The sequence below is a fragment of the Lutra lutra genome, chromosome 9 (genome assembly GCF_902655055.1).
Source record: "Lutra lutra chromosome 9, mLutLut1.2, whole genome shotgun sequence".
In the NCBI taxonomy this organism is placed as follows: Eukaryota; Metazoa; Chordata; class Mammalia; order Carnivora; family Mustelidae; genus Lutra; species Lutra lutra.
Genome location: NC_062286.1, coordinates 113,619,190 through 113,640,063, shown reverse-complemented (window position 1 = coordinate 113,640,063; position 20,874 = coordinate 113,619,190). Strand labels below are relative to the sequence as shown.

Here is a 20,874-nt window from a genome sequence, read left to right as displayed (position 1 = left end):
CTGGGAACTCCTCGAGGTTACATGCTTCAGTGCCTTCTTGCAAACCCGGCATAAGGGAGTGAGGACTTCCCACGAGGTGCCAGCCCCAGGAACTGGGCCAGGAAGGAGGGAGGCGGGTGGAGGGTGTGGCAGCCCTGTCCTTCGAGGCTTTCCTGTTTGGTCATGATGATGCCTCTGGGCAGGTGACTTGGCTTCCCCAGGGCCTGGCTGGCTAGCTGAACAAAGGATGCTGACCATATAGGTATGGAGTCTCTGCTCCAAATTCTGAGCCCCAGATTCAGAGATCTGCTCCTCTATCTCTGCAAATCCTGCCAGAGCCCCAGGAAAAGAGGGAGGAAGAGTTGGTGGCATTCTTTTCACTTTGGGAAACTGAGGCACAGAGTAAACACATCACTGGCAGAAGCTCACCAGGCCCATGGTTCTTGGGAGTGCCCCTTCTCAGGCAGGGACACTTGTCCATACTGAGTCCTTGTCTGCTGGGTTGAGGTGAAGATGGTGGCAGAGCCTGAGGCTGGCAGGCTGGAGCCAAGTGTGGACGTCTCCTCAGCTGGACCTTGTTACCTGTGGTCAGCACCTGTGCTCCTGTCTGGTGCTCAGAGCCACTGGGAACATGAGAGCTCCACTCTGTAGGAAATGAGTGAGCCATGCCAGATGTGATATAAGAAGGTGTAGTTCAGCCTGCTTCCTGGAGGAGGTGATGCCTTAGAGGGCCCTGAAGTTCTGAGCAGTGTTAGCCAACAGAGGAGGAGATGGCATTCCCAAGGTGAAGGGGGAGTCAAGCTTGGAGAACTGGGTTGAAGCCAGGTCAGGGAAGGTCTTCACTGGGTGCTGAGTCTAGAGTTGATTCCCTAGGCCCTGGGGAGCCATCGAAGGTTATAGGCCTCAGGTGCGATGACTTGATCAGACCAGTGATCTATAAAAGTGCTTCTCAAACTCTAACACGTAGATCACCTGGGCATCTTGTTAAAATGTAGGCTCTGATTCAGTGGGTCTAGGCTGGGGCTTGAGCCTCTGTATCTCGCACGTGCTCCCAGATGGTGAAAACCTGCCCATTCAGGCCATGTTTGTGTGGGGAGGGTTGAGACTGGGGACTCAGGGCCCAGGCAGACAGGTACAGTGACAGGTGCAGCTCAGGTGGGACCAAGAACAGGTAAAGGGGCCCATCGTGGCTCCCATGGACTGTATAGCATAGAAGCTGCGTGTGGGGGGGGGCGGGGGGGCTGAGGGTGGGGAATACAGAGAGGGTGTGGAATGCACGGACCACTGCTGGGAGGGTGTGCTTGGAGTCTGGGTCTCAGACGGTCAACATAGGCCTGATTTTCCCAGTTACCTGACTGTGAGGAACTCTCGAGACCACGAGAGGGTGTCTCAGGCGACTTCCCCAAGGCAGGGTGACACAGGGCCAGCGTAAAGGGGACCTTATCTTTGCTGACAGCTGAGCCTGGCTCCGTGGGTAGCCAATCTGGGGTGAGCACTCTTCCTCCAGCCAGGGTGGGGCCAAGAAGATTGGGGAAACAGCCCCAGACATGCCATTCTCTCCTAAAAGTCCCCAAAGTCATCCCAGCCTCTGAGCTGTCACCCCCAGGGTGTGCATTGTCCCTCACTCTGGCCTCTGTGAGTCCTGGCAGCTGACACTGATGGTTACCTGAGCTGCTGTTGGGGTCTTATCCCACCTGGTGACCTCCCCTCCACCCCTGTACCTGGGAGTGAGGAGGCCTGGATGCTTCTCTCTGCCCTGCCCCTGACCGGGCTGCCACAGGCAAGTGTCTGCTCCCCTCTGAGGCCCTAGTTTTCTGTAAATTGAAGGAGTCCATTCCCTCCCTGGGAAGTAGGGCAGGGTGGGGGGAGAGGGTTACGGGGTTTGCTGGGTGGGGCACGGCATCTCAGAACAGCAGCTTCATATGTTTTAATTTTGGTTTAATATCAAAATCCAAGGCTAATGATGGAGTAGAGATAAGCAGTGTCCAGCTTGCTCTGGGGATTTCCCAGGCTGCTTGCTGTCTGGGCCCTACATGGCCTGGTGCTGTGGGAGGAGGGTGGTATCTGAGGGCCCCAGTCAGATGAGGTCCCTTCCAGATGCTGGCAGGAGGGGAGGCAGTCACTTCACCCAGAGGAAGGTGGAAAGGACAGAAACTGAGGGCAGCACCAAGAGGGACTCTCAGGCTGAGTTCGTCAAACGTCCCATATATGTCCTAAAAGGATACCCACCTGTGATCCCTGCCTGTCTGCCCTCTGCTGTGCCAGGCTGTTCTGTAGGGGTGGGAGGGGCAGCATTTCTTAAAGACTGTTCTGAGAAACCCCAGGGCTTCTGGGACAGGTAAGGGTAGAAGCTGGGAAATTCGTTCCTCCAGCCTGTGGGAGATTCAGAATGCATTTAAGAGAATTAAAGGTTCTGATAAGTCCTGCAGAAAAAGAAATCTTTTGTTATTTCCTAAACTGATTTGACCATGAAAATCTTTGTTGGGGAAGACTGCCTAATAATATGTCCCACTGACCAGGAAAGCACCCAGTGGGAAGGGCTGTTGTGGAAAGATGCTGCTCCACAAGAAACCACAAACAAGGGTGATGGGTGGGGCTGGAAGTACGAGGTAGGGAAAGAAGGATGATGCTAGTTTCCTGGAGGAGGTGGGCTTGGTGGGGTGGGTACAGTTTGGACCATAAGTGGAAGAAAAGGGCACTGCAGAGGGAGAATTAGTCTGAAGGGGATCTGGGCCCAGACCCAGCCCTCCCTTCTTGTGGCAACAGCTCTGCTCCACTGCACCGGGTGGCTGAGAAAGGCACCTGGGAGGACCCTTGTCGTAGCTAGGCCTGGGTCTCTGTGATTTTGGGATGGCCTCTCCCCACCCCTGCCATCTCCTTGTTCTATGAGGTCTCCCAGCCTTTCATCTCAGAGAGCGGGGTTGTGATCTCTGGCCAAGAAGTGAAACTGCTGTGTGCCTCAGTTTCTTCATTTGGACTGTGTGGATGATGTGACTTCCCTTGTAGGGCCATTGTGACACTCAGATACTGGTTGGCTGTTCTCCGTGTGATTGACATGGGTGTAGGCAGTGTCTCTGGTGGGGACCCAGGGAAGAGGACAGTTGTCAGGGACATGAAGAGGTACAAAGGCCAGCAGAGAGCACGGTGAGGCTTAAAGTGGGGTCCTGATGAGACCCAAGGAGTCATCTTCTGTAGAGGGGAAGGAAGAGGGACGGCGAGGGTAGCCCGGACCTGCTGCTTAGAGGTGTGGCCTGCAGGGTGGGGAGATTCTAACAGATTGAGATGTTACAAGCTTAGCCTGGGTGTAGGAGTCAGAAGGTTCCCTGAGTGCACTTAGGAGATGGGGTGCCAAGTGCAGGTGGAAGGTGGCAGGGGCCTGCCTTGGGGAGCCATCAGAGGTCTTTGAGCAAGGTAGCGGTTTGATCAGAACGATGCTTTAGTGCGAAGCATGGCACGGGTGTGCAGGGATGGTGGGGTGGCGGGCAGGCCCTTCAAGTACACACATTGGGCTTCCACACAGAAGAGCTGTGTCCCTGAGCACGGGGAGGGAGCAGGTTGCTTATATGACCCTTCTGCTCAGAGTCTCAGAGCTCTGAGTCATTTTCCCAAAAGGTTAAGAATCTCCCCTTGTCGCCTTCCAGGAAGGGGTGTTGCCAGTGCAGGAGGGGGAGGGGGAGAGTCCCAGGGCTCCTGCTCCCTGCCTCTCCCTTTCTGCTGCCCTGTGGCTGGGTGGGACGGTCAGGGAGGCCACCCTGCTTCACCCCTTGCCACACCTCATTTCCTCTGAGGTGTGAGGGCTCTTTGTTCAGCAGCTCAGGTGGAGGAGGTGGGGTGTGGCCGCTCCAGCAGTGACCCAGGAGAAGTTGCCGGAATGGTGCGTTGGACGCAGTGACGAAGGCGCTCGGGAGGCCCTGGCAGAGGATGCCCAGTGAGCGTCTTCACCTAGCCCAGCGCCAGGCTCCTGTCCTCCTCTGCCCTGGCTCCCTCCTCCTCAAACAGGCGGGCACCAGGGCCCTTCCTGTTCTCTCTACATCAGAGACTGAGAGGACGAAAGATGAAGAAAAGCATTTAGGTTTGGCCAGAGTGGCGTGGCCCGGCTCTGGGGGGAGTGGAGGACCCTGGCTGCTCAGTCCAGATTCCTTTATCCTCTAGCTGCTTCTTGGGGGAAGAATGTTAAAGAAGGTATGATTTAAGACCAGGGGAAGAAGCACTTGGAAATGATGTGTAATTTATTAGGAAAAAGAAGAAAGAACCTATCCACCCTCTGTCAACTTGGTGCCAGGCCCTGGCAGACCCATAGTGCCTGTCCTGGCCACACGGCCCCACCTGGCATGAGCTGTTACCCCATTTCACAGATGGAGACACAGGCAGCACCAGCAAATGGCATGACTGGGTCTCACAGCCAGATTCTTGGACATCTGGTCTGATGTGCCTTTTTTCCCGCATAGTATCCCCAGAGCCTGTCCCCAAACCTGCAACCATGTCTCCTTACCCACAACCAGACTTCCTGCCCAAGCCAGCCCAAAGTCTAGACCCCAGGGAGGAGGGGCTGGCAGGTCCTTCTTTTGGACTGGCCAAAAAAATGAGACCTTAAGTCCGCTAGATTTTAAGGTGATTCAAGCAGGATACACTCAGGATCAACAATGCGCAGACATCCTTAGGAAAGATTTTTAAATGAGGCTTTTAAATGTTAAACGCAGAGATCCCTTTTACTCTCTCTCTCTCTTTTATTTTAGGAAATTAAAAAAATCATACACAATGTGTGCAGTTAACTTTTGAGTAAATCTGAAAAGGTAACTCAAGAAAAGACAATGAACTTGACTCATTCCTTGGTTTTACAAAAGAGTAGAGCTGGAGCGTTAAGATCTTGCTAAGTGAATTCTGGAATGCATTATGCCAGATGGCAGATTATGGAAGCTCTCTGAGCCTCAGTTTTCCCCTTCTGTGGAATGGGGATATTGATGCAAGCATCAGCTGATATATTCCACAGGAAATGCTCAGCGCTGGGCTCCGTACCTCACATGCGCTCAGCAAAAGTAGTCCTAACGATAATAACAGAATTTATAAGAACAGACATTTCTTGATTTCAAAAGCTGGTGAGTTATTAAGTCTGTCTTTGAACTCAACAAAAGGACTTAAAGAATATGTTTATTGTCCAAGCCCAGCGTCTTAACTCTGTAGGTGTTTTATGGATTAAATCATGGGCTCAGGGCCCACATATGCATTTTGAAATGAATACCATTGGCTTTCCAGACCTAGTTCCAGCTCTTCCTGGGGTGGGGGTGGGGAGTTTCTGCTTCAGGGTTGAACTTTATGGAAAGCGTTTTATTGGGTGATCCAGTGTTAGGACTCGTTAGGACAGCACAGCTAAACTGCTCTGAAGTTACCAGGAGGGGGAATGTCTTGGGCCAGTGAGAAAGGAGGTGACTGTCTAGAGGGAAGTATGAGTGAGTTGCTCTTAGAATTTTCTTTTGTGTAGGCAAAGTGATCAGACCTCCGTTTCTGTTCTTGGTTATAGAGGACAAAACTGAGGGCAAAGGGCTGTGGCCTGGCATAGCGTCGTGCCTGGCAAACCCTAAGTCAGCCCTCATGGGGTAGGGTAGCTAGGGGGGCGTGCAGCACGCCCCACCAGGGCCTTGGCTGGGAGGCAGGTGGCCTCCCAGTGGCAGCCCCAGGTTTTGGCAGTGCAGCTGGGCTGAGCAGCCAGGCCCCGGGGATACCTCCTGCCAGCCCCCGAGTGCCTGGCACAATGTGTTCAGTGTCAGTCTGTGGGGAGGGTAAGACAGGAGATGTGCCAAGCAGAGGGCAGTCCTCAGGCCTGCTGCCTGGGGAGGCTGAGTGGGAGCCTGAGAACCCAGCGAGCATGGGGCAGAGAGAGATGAGCTCAGGGCTGTCAAACCCTGCTCTGCCCCTCACTCTATCCCCATCTGGGAATCTTTCTGAGCCTGTTTTGTCATCTGTAAAATGGGCAGCAGGATGTCGTATTAAAAGATTAAAAGATTCAGTGACTGGAGAGGTGAGTCCCCAGCATGGGACCTGGCACACAAAGGGCTCCCTATATACAAGTTTGCTATGGAGTGTATCTGGTGGCTGGGTGTTTTGAAGCTGTTTTCCTTTTCTTTTCTTCATTTTGGGACCCTGCATGCCACCTTTGCCCTGTGATAAACTCTGGTGAGTGGGGTCATAGGAGAAGGAGCTTTGCCCAGAAAGAGTTTACTGCAGGAAGGGGGACAGAGTCCTGCTAAGCCTTCAGGTCCCCACAAACACTGTGTGGGCAGCCCAGCTCTGCCCTTGGGGCAGGGTGCCTCTTTGGGGGCAGGGTGTCCCCGGCCAGGCAGCATGGGGACCCCGTGGCTCAGGAGAGAGGATGGGCTTGCAGGAGACCTCCCTCCTCCCGGGGCTTGGAGGCCAAGCACAGACGGGCTTTGTGCAGTCACGAGGGGCCTGCTGGCGGCGGCGGGAGTGGGGGAGTAGGGGGGGTGGAGGGGGGGGGGAACCGTGCCCAGGCTGAATTTGTCTCCCAGCCTCAGTTCTTGTCAGTGGTTTTGAAAGAGTCAGTGGAAAGTGCTGACTGGGCTGTCCTCCTTCACCCCAGAACTGAGGCTGCTGCGGCTCCTGGCAGGGAGAGGGGAGAAGCCCCGCAGGGAAGCAGCCACCTCCTCATCCACCAGCTCCGCCTCCCAGGCTTCGAGGGCGCCATCCAAAGAATGGGTGGATCTCCGGGTACTGGCGGCTCACCCGGGTCTGAGGCTGGGGGGAGCTGGGATAGCCCCCCCCGGGGGGCGCCCTCCTGCTCGAGGATCCTGCACCAAGTTCTCTGGCCTCAGTTCTCTTCCTCCCTCCTCACACGCTTGTGGTGAAGGGTGAGGGGATGGCCAGTTCACGTAGAACTTGTCAGAGTTTGATGGTGTCATGACTGGTTACCCAAGTCATCCTGATCCTGCCCTCGCTCTCACCCCCACATCCTGTCATTCAGCCGGTCCCCAGAGGGTCACCACAGCACTCTCATCCTCTGCTTCCCTCCTGCCTGTCACTTCCTCTGCTCCAGTGTCACCACGTCGGCCAGACTTCCCTGACCTCCCCATACAGAGCAGCAGCCTCTCCTCTCACCCTGCTTTTGTGTGGTGGCACTTGTCACCCCGGACCCATTGGACCCTCTGGGGGGGTTGGTAGTGGAGGTTTCTGGCTGTCGCTGCATCCTGACTACCTGCCACAGAGTAGCACTCACGGAACATTTTTGTTTCTGTATTTGTTTTTACTGTTTCTATTGTGGTAAAAGATACATTACATTAAATTTACCATCTCACCCATTTTTAAGTATACAGTTCAGTGGTATTAAGGACATTCACGTTGCTTCTGCGCTCCCTCCTCACCATCCATCTTTAGAACTTTCATCTTTCAAAACTGGAACTATTCCCATTAAACACGAGCTCCCCCAACTCCCCCTTGTACCAGCCCCCCGCACTCACCACTCTACTTTCTGTGTCTATGGATTCCACCACTCTTGGTCCCTAATAGCAGTGGGATCACACAGTAATTGTCCTTTTGTGACTGGCTTATTTCACTTGGCATGATGTCCTCAAGGTGCATGCATGTCGTAGCTGTGCCAGAATGTCCGTCCTTTTTTTTTTTTTTTTTAAAGATTTTATTTATTTATTTGTCAGAGAGAGAGGAGAGCGAGCGAGCACAGGCAGACAGAATGGCAGGCAGAGGCAGAGGGAGAAGCAGGCTCCCCGCCAAGCAAGGAGCCCGATGTGGGACTCGATCCCAGGACGCTGGGATCATGACCTGAGCTGAAGGCAGCTGCTTAACCAACTGAGCCACCCAGGCGTCCCGAATGTCCGTCCTTCTTAAGGCTGAATAATATTCCATTGGGTATGCCGACCGCATTCTATTGCTCCATCCACTGACGGACACTTAGCTGGCTCCCAGCTTCTGGCTATTTTGGATAATGCTTCTACAGACGTGGATGTCTACCTATGTCTTTAAGACCCTGCTTTCAATTCTTTCACATACACACCCAGGAGTGGAATTGCTGGATCATACGGGAACTTCAGATTTAGATCTTACATTTATTTATTTATTTATTTATGCGGGGGAGGGGCAGAGAGAGAGGGAGAGGATCCCAAGCAGACTCTGTGCCCTGAGCTCGGAGCCTGATGCCAGGCTCCGTCTCAGGACCAACATCGAACAGTCAGCCTCTCAACTGGCCGAGCCATCCAGGTGCCCCTGTATTTGATTTTTTTTTTAAAGATTTTATTTATTTATTTGACAGAGAGAGATCACAAGCAGGCAGAGAGGCAGGCAGAGAGACAGGAGGAAGCAGGCTCCCCGCTGAGCAGAGAGCCCGATGCGGGACTCGATCCCAGGACTCCGAGATCATGACCTGAGCCGAAGGCAGCGGCTTAACCCACTGAGCCACCCAGGTGCCCCCCTGTATTTGATTTTTAAAAAGCCCCTCCGCCCTGCCTCCCACGGCAGCTCTGCCATTTTGCATTTCTACCAACAGCGTGCAAGGGCTCCCCTTTCTTCACATCCTCACCCAGCCTCGTAGTAGCCATCCTAATGGGTGTGAGGACAAAATATTTTTGCGTGAATGAGTGAAAATCTGTCCCCTGCTTCCTCCTGCCCCCATTTTCACCCCTCTCCCCTCAGGCCTCATTTTCTCTCTTATCTTGTTGGTGTTCATCTCTGTGGCTTCTCCACTGGCGACACCCTTGGCCTGGAACATGCTGCCAGGCTTCAAGAGGCAGCTGAGACATCCTGCCCTCCTCACTGCACCCCTCACACCAGGTCCTGTGCTCACCCAGAGTTCTCCCCACTCTTCACCCTGCTCTACTCAGAGGCTGCGGTGCCTGTGTTGTTTGCTGAGGGACAGTGTGACCATTGTGCCCCTTTCTCTGGAGGGCTGGGGTGCTGTCTGAGAGAAATTGCAGCCCTCTGGGGAGCCAGGGCCATCCTGCCCCTTTTCCTGGGTGCCCCTGGCGGTGGGGTGGGTGCAAGCTTATGCATGTGGCTGAGTCACCTAGGGAAGCTGAGGGGTACCTCGCAGGCCTGCAGAGCAGCTCAGGTGGGGGCCGCTGCGGCAGCAGAGGAAGGTCATGTGAGGGCAGCCACGTGGGGCCAGGGGCTCCCTGGCCTGGAGCTGGGCAGATGAGTCCTGGAGTGGGGGAAGAGTGCTGTTGAGCCTTGATCTTGGAAGGGTGCCACTGGAGCCTTTGCCCTTCCCCCACTGGAGCTCCTTTTTCAGGACTCTCCTGGAAATCTCTGACTCCTCTCCCTGCTCCCATTAGGTGCCTGTCCCATCTTCTCCCACCATCACCGTCACAGCTGTTATCACAGCCCTATCCTACCTTCTCTCTTTAACCCATTGCTGTGTCACAGGAGAGGCAAAACATATAGATCTCTCTGTAGACAGCTGAGGGGGAGCCTCGGACCCGTGAGAGAGCAGAGCAGATATGATGGCAATCACCACTGATAGGCGAGGAAATAGTGATCACTGAGGATCACTGAGAGCTAAACCCTGTCCTGCATGTGGGATCTTCTCAAAGGGAGCAGTCCTCCTGGGCAGAGGTTAGACTTGTCTGGCGGGAGGTGCAGGAGAGCCCTGGAGCCCGCTTAGCAGGGAAGCAGGGGAGGGGAGGGAAAGGGAAACCATCAGCCCAAGCTGGGGGAGGGAGAGGATCTCAGGCCTTGCCTGGCCTTGCTGTTCTTTCTGCCTCCTTGTCCTGCATGGGCGGATCCTGGATGTTCCGGGCTGGCCTGGAGTCTACACTGGGAATCTGCCCCAGAGCGGTGATTCTCAGTCTCCGCTCCAAGTGAGCCTCATATAGGGCCCTTATAATGTTCAGTCCCACCCCAAAGAGTCTGATTTAAGTGACGCAGCATGGGGGCTGGGTGTCATGTTGGTCATTTATAAAAATCTCTAGGTGAGCCTACTGACTGTTCCTGTCTCCTGGGCTTGTAGGTTGTAGGGCCTGGGTCAGACTGTCTCTCGTTCCAATACAGCCCTGAATTTCATGGGGGGAAAAAAAAGGAGCTGGGATCCCGAGTAGAATGGGGAGTCTGCCTGGGGGTCTTTACCTTGGGGGTGACTGGGGAGACAGAATTGCTGACTGTGTTAGTTACCGATTGCTGTGTAATGAATGACATCACACTATAGTAGCTTAAAGCAGCTATGTATTGTCCTCAGAGTTTCTGTGGGTCAGGCGTTTGGGAGCAGTCTCGGTGGGTGTTCCTGGCTGGGGTCTCTGGGCAGGTTGAGTCAAGATGTCAGCTGGGGCTGCACACACCAGCAGCTTGACCAGAGCTGGGGGATCTGCTTCCTGGTGGTTCACTCACAGCTTGGCAAGATGGGTTGACTATTGGTAGGACTCAGGCTGTTGCAACATGGGCCTCTCGGTAGGATTTCTGGAGTGGCCTCTCAAGGTGGTGACTGGGTTCTCCTCTGGTAAGCAGCCCAAGAGAGTGAGGTTGAAGCCACAGTATGTTTTCTGACCCAGTTTCAGAAGTCATGCTCTGTCATCTCTAGGACATCCTCTTAGTCACACAGGTCAGTGTGGGAGGAGACTGCATTAGGGTACAAGTACTAGGAGACAAGGGTCACTGAGGGCCATTTTGGAGGCTGGTGACCACAAGGATTGCCCTTTTGTTGCGCTTTTGGCCTCCCAGCCTGGGAGGCCCAAGCATCCCCAGTAAGTTGGGTGGCCCTTCTCTCCTAGTGCTCTGTTCCTCCCCTGTTGTCGGCTGGGGTGGTATCACTGTGGGGTGGGGTGGTCGTCTCTGGAGGTCTTGTTCTGCAGTTATCTTGCAGGAGGGTCTGTGACTTCTCTACTGGCATAACCACCCCCCATCCCCACCACATTTGGTCTCCTGGCCCAGGCCATCCCCCTGCCCCATCCCCCGCCGCCCGTGACCTTGACTAGCATGCACTTGGGCCCGTAGGAAAACATAAGAACTATTGCTACTACCTGCCTGGCTCTGGGCTAAGTATTTTGCATTGTTGCACTCAGGCCTGTGAGGCAGGCATTCCTTCTCCCCCACTCTATTGAGGAGGTACTGAGGCTTAGGTCACTCATCTCATTCGTGGTGAAGATTCAAACCATTGCTATTAAAAAGCAAGTGATCTGATCCCAGGGAGGACCTGTATGAAAGCCGTGGTGCTTTAGCATGTCCTCAAAGGAGGGGACTCTTTATCAAGCTAGATCATCAAGTGAACCATAAGGAAGTATATTTTTGTGATTGTATGTATGTGTGTGTGTGTGTGTGAGAGAGAGAGAGAGAGAGGAGAGGAGGGAGGGATATAAGTGTCTCTTTCTGGGGTTTCCCAAGGGCCAGTGACTTGGCTGCCTCGAAACAGGGCTGGCAACATGGGCTTGAGGCTAATTTTCTCTCAAGTTCACCCTTTCAGGAGAACTTCCTCCCGGAGGAGTGAGTCTCCGCAAGTGCCATCTCCTTCAGCTCTCTTGTGCCCACAGTCTGGGTCTCCTGTCACCAAGGGCAGTCCCACAGCAGTGTGGTCACTAGGCCAGTGATTGGTTCTGTGGTCTCTTACACTTCTATGGTTGATGACTTCCTAGAGGAGGATTCAGAGTTTGGGTGTGAGGTCCTGCTCAGAGGGAGGAAATCTAGGCCATTGGATCTTATCCTAAGGGCTGCTGAGGGAGTCACAGTGAGACCTGTGCCCTTAGGACTTTGCTGGGGGACACTGGAGGCTGGCTCATAGGGATTATTGCCATTTTCTTATTCCATTTTACAGATGGGGAAACTGAGGCTCAACGGCTCACAGACTCTCCCAGGGCCACCCTGGTTGGGGCAGAGGTTGCTCTCTGGGGGAATTTCATCTTCTCCAGGAGCATCCAGGAGTGGCAGTCATCATCTCAGCCCCCTGACCTGTCTTTGGGCCGAGGGGGCCTGGGGTTTGCTTGCATCTGGAAGCTCTGGGATCTGAGGGCAAGAACATGGGCCCTGCTTGCAGAAAGGTGGCAGCCTGCCTGGCCAGAGAGGCTGTGTGATGCAGTCAGGCACAGAGATGGGAACCCAAGGTACAGGGAGCGTGGGTAGGAGATTGAAGCAGGCTGGCCTGGAGTTGGAAAGGCCCATCACTGATGGTTCAGAAGCTGGCCCTGACCAGCCCTGATCTGCTCTCCGGCCAGAGTATGACCCACTTATTTTTGCTTGGGGTGGGATGTCCAGGGTGGAGTGTGGGCCAGAGCTGTTTGAATGTGGCTGTGGGGGCAGGAAGGCCGTCCTGGGTTCTGCCCTGGCCCATCTCTATCTCTGTTTCTCTCTGGCTGCACGGTCACTGAGGCTACCAGCTGAGCTTCAGGCCCATCAGACAGACTCTCCCCATTCTCTGGCTTCTTTCCAGCCTTGCTTCCCCTCCTCCACCTCCAACTAGGCTTCCAGCCTGGGCTGGGTCATCTCCACGGTCTGTCTCTATAAGCGGCTATAAGCTGGGTTCCTGGAATGATCCTCCTGGTTCTCTCCTGTCTTGCAGAACCTGCAGAGAAGTGGAGAACAGACCATAGTGCTTACCTCTCTAGGAATGCCTCCCCCTCCTGCCCACCATCACCTGTGTGGGCCAAGCCATTGGCTTTGTCCCCCTATACACCAGGTCTGCGGCTGCCTCTCTCCATGCAGTGTAGGCTCCCTGCTTCCCCTGAAAAGGCTTACAAATACTTTTAAAGCTGTGCTTTCAGGGACTTTACACATCTGGCCGTGAGGAAGAGAGATGGGTAACAAAGGCATTGTGTTGGGAGAGAAGTCTAAGGGCCAGGAAGGAAGATGGGGCCTCCGGAGCTCTTGCCCCATGTTGGCCTGTGAGAGCCAGAGGACACTGCTGGTGGGTGGGCTCTGTGGAATGAGGCTCCCACCCCTTGCCCCTTTTATGAACTTGGGGTTAGCTGGTGACCATTGTCTCTGATGCCCGATCCTCCAGAACTGGGTAGAATGTAGGCTGACTCAGAGATGGGGGTCAGTGAAACACAGGCTGTGGTGTACTCTGATTGATATCAGGGTCAAGGTCTCGTCTGATACTAGGGCTGGGGCCAAGGCTGAGGTTTGGGTCTGAGCTCAGACACTGACTGGTGTTCTTCCATAAGTGAGATGGAGCCCTGGGCCCCAGGAGAAGCTCCCGGGTCTCCCATTTCTGTCCTGGGCTCTTCAGGGGTCTTCCTCTCTCTGTGCTCTCTCAGAGATGGCCCTGGCAGGGGGCCATGCCTTTTGCCTGTGCTGTCTCATTCAATCCTCCCAGCTGTTCTACCACACAGCGGTACTGATGCCCATTTTACAGATGGGAAAGCTGGAAGACTAACCGAGGCAGTTAAGCAAGTGATGGGGCTTAAACCAATGTGTCCAGGAGGTGGGGTACAGATGCTGTGTCCCTGGGGTAGCTTCAGAGGTATTGGCCAGGTGGGACCTGGAGAAGGGATGACCCTAGTCTAGGGTTACCTGATAAGGGAAAGACTGGGCTCCCAGGCTGCCTCTGCCCTGTCCCCATGCTTACTCTGTCTCACTGCCCACCCTCATGCCCCTGTGGCTGGCCTGGCCTGACCCTGCCTCTTTCACTTCCTGGCTGCCTGGCCTGGGTGAGGAGGCCTGGGGAGGGTCTGGCTGGGAGGAGTTTGGGCCCAGCCCCTCCCTGGGGTTGAGGGGTGGGAGGGGCCTCGCTTGCAGACAGAGCCCCTTTGTCTGGGTCTCTGTGCAAAGCAGCTGGTCTGGGATTTCTGGGCGTTTTTACATTTGAAGAATAATTGCATTGTCTGGGGGGCCCAGGAGAATCCAAATACCTCCCAGACCTGTCAGGCAGTCTGAAGAGATTCCCCTGGACCAGCCCCCCAGCTTCCCTTCCCCTCCCTCCCTTCTGTTAGAAACCTGAAGCAGAGAGGGGTCGGTCCCTCCAGGGAAACTGAGGTAGGGCTGCTACCCCTGAGTATCTGTTAGGAGGAGAGACTCGCAAGTCCCCAGGGTTGGTTAGGGGAGGGTCCAGGGGCCCCCCAGAGCCCTGCAGGAACAAACATGGGCCATATAGGAATGGAGAAGGATTGGAAGCGGTGGGCCCACTTGGCAGTGTTTCCGCTGGTGGTGTCTGGACTCTTAACGGTGAGGTCAGGTGAGCCAGGTGCGCTAACTGCCTCGGCCATTCTCTTCTCCTCTGGGAAATGGGTCATTCATAATGAGGTGACCTTGAGAAAAGGAAAGTGAGGCAGACACATTTGGGAGTAGCCTGTGTTCAGAGGGGAGCCAAGGAGAGTAAGGTTTTTTTTGTTTCTCGTGAGGGGAGACTTTGGAAGGGCGTGGGGGCACCTGGGATGCTGGCCCTTGGTGGCAGTGGCCACTGTGGGGGGAGGGAAGTGACCTGCTGATTGCTAGGTGAGCAGAAGTGGACTCCAGTCCCGAGGAGGAAGGGGTGCCCTGCACGGAGCCGGGCCACTGACCCTCCTTGCGGTTCACTCCTGCGGCTTGGGGAGGGGGTCTCCTGCATAGCCTGGGGCCACACCCTGCTTAGTGGCTGGGGGGCTGCAGCCTCATTACCAAATCATTGCATAGTTTTTGCTGGGGTGAGATGTCCATGCTTTGGGAACTGAAGAGCGATGGGGGTGGGGTGGGGGGGGTGATCGCAGAGCCCAACTAGTGCCAGGAACTCCCATTTCCAGGGTGTCTGTTACTTCAGGAAACATCAGTAGAGCAGGCCTTGTGGGTGGGTTCAGCCAGGCATGGAGCCCCGCAGCCCCAGTGCCCTGCACGAGGGTGTGCATGTTAAGAGAAGACGGAGCCAGCTTCTCTGACATGTGTGAGGGCCGGGTGTCTCCTCTAGGCCTTCAGGAGGGCAGCACGGGGGATCCCAGGACCTCAGCGAAGCTGGGGTATGTATGTATGTTTGGTGGCGTCTGAGCAAGAACTGAAGCCAGAAGGGTCAGTTGGGTTCAGCGGGTAAAGGGCTGACATGTCGAGGCCTTACCCGTTCCTGGTGCATGGCTAGTGCTCAGTGAATATTGTTATGTTATGTTCCAGGGTTATGTTCCTGGTCAGTGGGAGGCCTGGGCGACACTTGAGGCAGGCCCAGCAATTCTCTAGGGGTACAGTTCAGAAGGAGGAGGCAGGGAAGTACGTCGGGAAACAGAGGGTAGAGGCCACAGTGATTCTGACTGCAGGCTGGACATGGCTTGACCTGATGGAGAAGGGCAGTCTTCCCTTAGGGACACATTCAGCGTTGAGCCTGGGGATGGGGGGGTGGTCCAGCAGTGTTAACCATGATGCAGAAGCACAGGGAGATACGGAGCTGCCCCCAGCTCAGTCCTGGGCATTTGCAAGAGGGGCTCTGGAGGAGCCCAGGACTAAAGCATGTTTCTGGTATTTGGAGATTAGGAGGCACTTTTTGGAGGGTAAATTGGAGGGGGATGCAATGAAATTGATGGGCACGCTGAGAGAAGGTATGGTGGGGAGGGAAAGTGGACACACACTGGCCTCCTCGTCTTCATCCTTCTTTCTTGGGGAGCCTGCCACAGGAACAGGGCCTTTCTTCCCTCTGTTCCTCTCTTCTTCCCCTGCTGCTGCCTTCCTTCCAGACTGGCTTCTTGGGCGGGTTCAGTTGGGGCAGTGTTGGCTTTGGGCCGCAGGGGGAGGGGTTGGCTGGCAGGCCAGAGCAGGGGTCAGGCAGTGGGGCATTCACAGTGAGGGTGGGATGCTCACACCATGCCTGGACCTGATTTCTCAAAGCTACCAGGCTTGGCCTGTCTGGGGACATGGGAGCTCCAGGCTCCCACCCTCATTTTGTCGTGGAAGTAGGATCAAGACAAGTGTCTGTTGCCCTGGGCCTCCCTCCTCCTCCACCCCTCCTCCTCCTCCCTGCCTGGCTGAACCAGCACTTTTTCTTCTCTCCTTTATCTGCATGAGAAGTACAGGGTGTTCTGTTTCTCCTGTGCATACAGATCAAGGAGCGGATGTTATTTATTTATTTATTTCCCAAAGGCGAGAGAAGTACAGGCAGGCAACGGGGTGTGGGGGGGTGGAAATTAAGTGTGAGTCTTCTTCCTCAATAAGCCATTTTCTCATAAAATTAAAAAAAAAAAAAACAAAAAAAACCTGAAAGGAAAAGATGCCACAAGCCAACAGAAAATAAGCGGCTTCTCACCCCCTCCTCTACCCTGGCGGGAGATCACAGAGCACTGGAAGGTCCATTTCAGGGTTTAGCTGAGGGCCTGGGACACAGTAGGTGTTCCTGCCTGAGGTTTTCTCTGTCCCTTTCCGTTTGGACCCTGTGGTGTACTGGCTCCATGGGCTGATGTGGAGGGCCATAGGGGGGACTCCTCCTCTCTCTGTGTGTAGGGCTTCTCTGGCTCCTTCCAGAAGGAATGGGACTGTGGGATTCCTTGTGAAGATCAGAGGTGCGGGTGAACCACATGGCCCTTGCTTGCCTATTTCCACCCCTGTGCTGTTTGAATTTAAGGTCCCTGATACATTGGGAACTCGGGGTTCTTTCTGTGTTCCTCTTAAAGGCAAACTGCCCACCTGCCTTTTCCCGCTGTGCATTTCTGAACACTCCCCCTACGGCCCTCTGCTTATAATTTAGTTACAGAAACTTACAGGTGATTGTCACACTTGAGGCTCTTATGAGTATTGTCAATCTGTGACATCCACACAAGGGCCTTATTTGACTATAGCAATGTAGTGAGGACAAGACGGCCCTGTCTGAGGCTAGCCAGGAAGTTCATGTAGCTATGCCCCAAGTATGCTTTCCCTGTATCAGCTTCCAGCTTAACTAGACGCCGGGTTTTCAGACGCGGTGGCCCACAGAGATTGGGGTTCTGTGAAGAGATTTCAGAGGGGAGTGGGGACCCCCTCACCACCACCATTTCATCCCAGTCACACACGGGGCCCCACAGGAACTTTTCAAAAAGGGGTTGTCACCAGTCAGGTGTGAGACCCCTGTGGCAATCCCCTCCTTTATTGTAGGAGCGGGGCGGTTCTGGAGGGTGGCCCCCGGCGGCGGGTGCGGGCTGGGTTGCAGATGGAGCTGGCAGAGCAGGATGGAGGCCTCCCCGCCCCGACCCCCACCCCCCAGTTCTGGGGACTGAGGCATGCGGGCGGGGCGGCGGCAGCTCCAGGTCGCATTGCGGGGTTGGGGCAGGTGGCGTCCGCGGCCGCTCTGAGCACCCTGTGTGTTTACCAACCTGACACCAGCCCGCGTCGCCTCGCCGACCCTTCCTACCCCGGCCGCCCGGGCCCCGCGTGCAGGCAGCCACACCCTCACCTCTAAATTGAGTCCACCGGAAGGAGAACCTGGGCGAGGGCAGGGTGGGAGGGGAGGACGCGGCCCACCGGACCCCGTGCTCCCAGCGGCCGACAGCACCTAGCTCCAGGGAGCTGGCGGGGACCGAAGGAGGAAGGAAAGGCTGTGCCAGACCCGGCTCCGCTGGAAGGGGGCGGGGAGCCCCGGCCTCCGGCGGAGACTCGGCCTCGGAGGGGCCCGCGGGTGCCACCTTCCGGCTGGCGAGCGACCCAGGGGTGCGCCGAGGCGGCCGGCCTGGGTCTGAGGTGCTTGAGGGGAGTTTGTGGGTGGGAGTCCGGGGACCCGGCCGTCCTAGGCCAGGTGCCCAGGAGTGGCCTCGGCAGGCGGAGTGGGTGGTGGAGGCGTGAGGAACAGCTTCTCAGCCTCAGCGTCTTTAGAAAAAGACCCCTTTGCTAATCCTATCATAAAGAGATGTTAGAGGGCGCGGTTCAAGCTGGGACCGAAGCCTCAGTGGTCGGACCAGGAGATGAGAGAAGGAAGCAAGTGCGAAGCTTCCCCCCCGCCCCCCAAACCACCCCATCCCAGCCATCCCCCACCTTCCTGGGCAGGAATGGATATGCGAATAGTTACTGAGGCGCATGCACATACATACAACAAATGGCACAAATCCTGAATTCCCCAAGTCAGTGGACCTTTATATATACACCGTGTAGCCACCATTCAGATCAAGGTACATATCCCTTCCGCCCCAGAGAGTTCCCTCCTGAGGCTTTTCAGTCATTCCCTTCCTCCCAGTCTCTCTTCTCTCCTCACAGGTTCATTTTACCTCCTCATGAGCTTCACGTAAGTGGAGTCATACAACACGTACTCTTTGGTCTCTAGCTTCTTTTGTTCAGTGTAATGTTTGAGGGTATCAGTACTTTGGTTCTGTTTATTGCTGAAGAATATTCCCTTGTACGAAAATGCTACACATAGCACAATTTATTTACCCATTTTCCCATGGCTGGGCCTTTGGGCTGCTTCTGTTTTTTGGCTTTTATAAATAAAGCTGCTGGGCGCCTGGGTGGCTCAGTGGGTTAAAGCCTCTGCCTTCAGCTCAGGTCATGATCTCAGGGTCCTGGGATCGAGCCCCACATCGGGCTCTCTGCTCAGCAGGGAGCCTGCTTCCCTTCCTCTCTCTCTGCCTGCCTCTCTGCCTACTTGTGATCTCTAGCTGTCAAATAAATAAATAAACTCTTAAATAAATAAATAAATAAAGCTGCTATGAGTGTTGTTTGGCATGTCTATTTGGTGGAATGTGCCCTGCTTCTCTTGGGCTTATTCTTGGGGGTGCGGCTGCTTCGTCACTGGAAGGGTTATGCTGAGCTTTATTAGGTGTGGGAGACAGTTTTTTTTTTTTATTTTTTGTGTCCCCCGTCCACTCCACTGCCCAGCAGCCACCTTCCGCCCACCCTTCCTCCTCTGTTGTTAGGTCCCGGATACTATTAGAGTCTGGAGCTTCTGCCGCTTTTCAGCAAAGATAATTGAAATAGAAGTTGCTTGGGTCAGGGAGGGAACAGGGATGGGATTAGAGCTGAGTGGCCCCTCGGGATGTTCCCCAGACAACTTCAAACCTCGTGGTCACTATGGGAATATAAGGGTAGCTTCTCCCAGCACTGGGGTGATTCAGGGACCACCCCCCCACCCTTGGCTGCCCCGCCATCAGCTCCCTAGCCTGGCGTCTCTGAACAAGCTGGCTTAGTGTAACTGTCAATTTGATGTCTGGCCTCTGGTGCCATGGGTCCTCACAGTCCACCGTTTCCTGGGCTCCTTGCTGCTTTGCGGTGACTGAGGGGCTGAGTGGCTGAGGAAAACAACCAGAGACCTACCCGGAATAGCAGAGGCTTGTCTGATACCGGCCTCGTGGCACTTTCTGGGGGGCGGGCGGGACTATGTCCTGCCCACCAAATTGCCACTTCGTTCAGCCTGTGAAAGACTAACAGAAAGCAAGAGAACAAGAGAAGGGGTAAAGGAGAAAGAGTGCCAGGGGAGAACCATGCAAGGGAGGGAAAGTAGGGGCTCCAGCGCTGTGTGTGAAGAGTCCTGAGGTCTGTGTGAGCATCTTGGGGTCCTTGTGAGCATCCCGGAGTCCATGTGAGCATCCTAAGGTCTGTATGAGCATCCGGTTTTGGTGTGGGCTGGACCACAGCAGCTGGGCTGGGGCAAGCTGGTTCAGGGTCAGCAGGGTCAACAGCTTCTCCTGACTTTGGCCTTTTTCTCATCCCCTTCCTGGCCGGCTCTTGTCTCAGGTTTGCTGAGCAGGTTTGGGATGAGATTGATGGGTTTCAGGGGCTTGGGGCAGGCTCCCGGCAGCCCTGCTTGCTTGCGGGGCCCAACGGTGCCTCTGCCCCACCTTTCTCCTTCCCTCTGTCTGTCCTTCTCCCTCCCATGTCCTTAGGAGATGGTTCCTTTTGTCCACGGCTCAGGAGGTGCACAAGGACTTGAGGTTACCCCCCTGAGAACAGAGCTCAAAAGTGTCCCTTAGGGCAGGTGGGAAGCGAAGGCAGAGCAGGTAAGCCATGACGCCCCTGCCCCCTCTCCCCGCAGGTTCCTAGGAGGCCAGTGCGGACGGTATGCAAAGTTGTGAATCCAGTGGCGACAGTGCGGATGACCCTCTCAGTCGTGGCCTACGGAGAAGGGGACAGCCTCGTGTGGTGGTGATTGGCGCTGGCCTGGCCGGCCTGGCCGCAGCCAAAGCACTTTTGGAGCAAGGCTTCACGGATGTCACTGTGCTTGAGGCTTCCAGCTGCATCGGAGGCCGCGTGCAGAGCGTGAAACTCGGTGAGTGGGCCCCCTCACCCCAACTCCTAGGCCAAGGTCATCTTTTGTCCTTCAGTGCTCTGGCCCTGCCTGGAATCTCATTATTTTGGCTTCCCCCCGCCCCGTGGTAAATGTTCCATCACGCATGCTGCCTGGGCGTTTGGCAGAAGCTTCCTTTGCCCTTTGAGGAACCCGAAGGGCCCTGGCCTTCGCTTTTGGCATATGACCTGGAGTGCACAGTGTTTAGGAAGGAGAGGACACCCAGACCAAACTGTCTTGGCAGTGGGTGGACCAGTTTCTACTTCTCAAGAAGAGGAATTCTGTAAGTCTTTATGAGTCATTAACTCTTGAGTGTGAATTAATATATCATGACCGAGAGCTAGTCCTGGGGCTAGGGAAGTAGTAGGAAGTACTCAGTAGGAAGGAGCTCAGGGAAGTAGAGGTGGATGGGATTTGTGGGTGATGGGCAGATCTTAGGATCATCTGGGAAGAGGATCTGTCTGGGTCGCAGAGTAGTGAAGACCCTAGAGAAAGGAGCCAGGAAAGAGACTTACCCCAGGGGTGGGCAGATTTTTCCAGGGGTCCTAACGGGTGGGGAACTTGCCTGAAATGACAGCTGGAAGTCAGCGCTTCCCAGCCAGGGGATCTATCAATGAGAGGCCAAGTGGCAGGGACCACGCCTGAAATCCCAAGGCATGTGCTATGTTGACCCTCCAGAGGATTTTGTATCTGGGTCCATTCCTACACGGGGCAACAGGGCCACACAGTTAGGATGCCCACATTTGATGGATGCGGAGCCTGGCTCAGAGACGGAGGTGGTCAGGCTTAGAACGAGCAGAGACTGAGGATGCACATGGGGCCCT

At 55.1% G+C, this 20,874-nt stretch overlaps 1 protein-coding gene across 1 annotated transcript in view; it reads left to right on the top strand.

Moving 5' to 3' along the window:
* Window positions 1-20,874, top strand: part of SMOX (spermine oxidase) — a 37,760-nt gene that overhangs the window by 4,690 nt on the left and 12,196 nt on the right. The window contains 1 exon segment of the mRNA XM_047745766.1: window positions 19,799-20,032. Within this exon segment, the coding sequence (XP_047601722.1) occupies window positions 19,825-20,032 (208 nt within the window). The 5' untranslated portion in view covers window positions 19,799-19,824.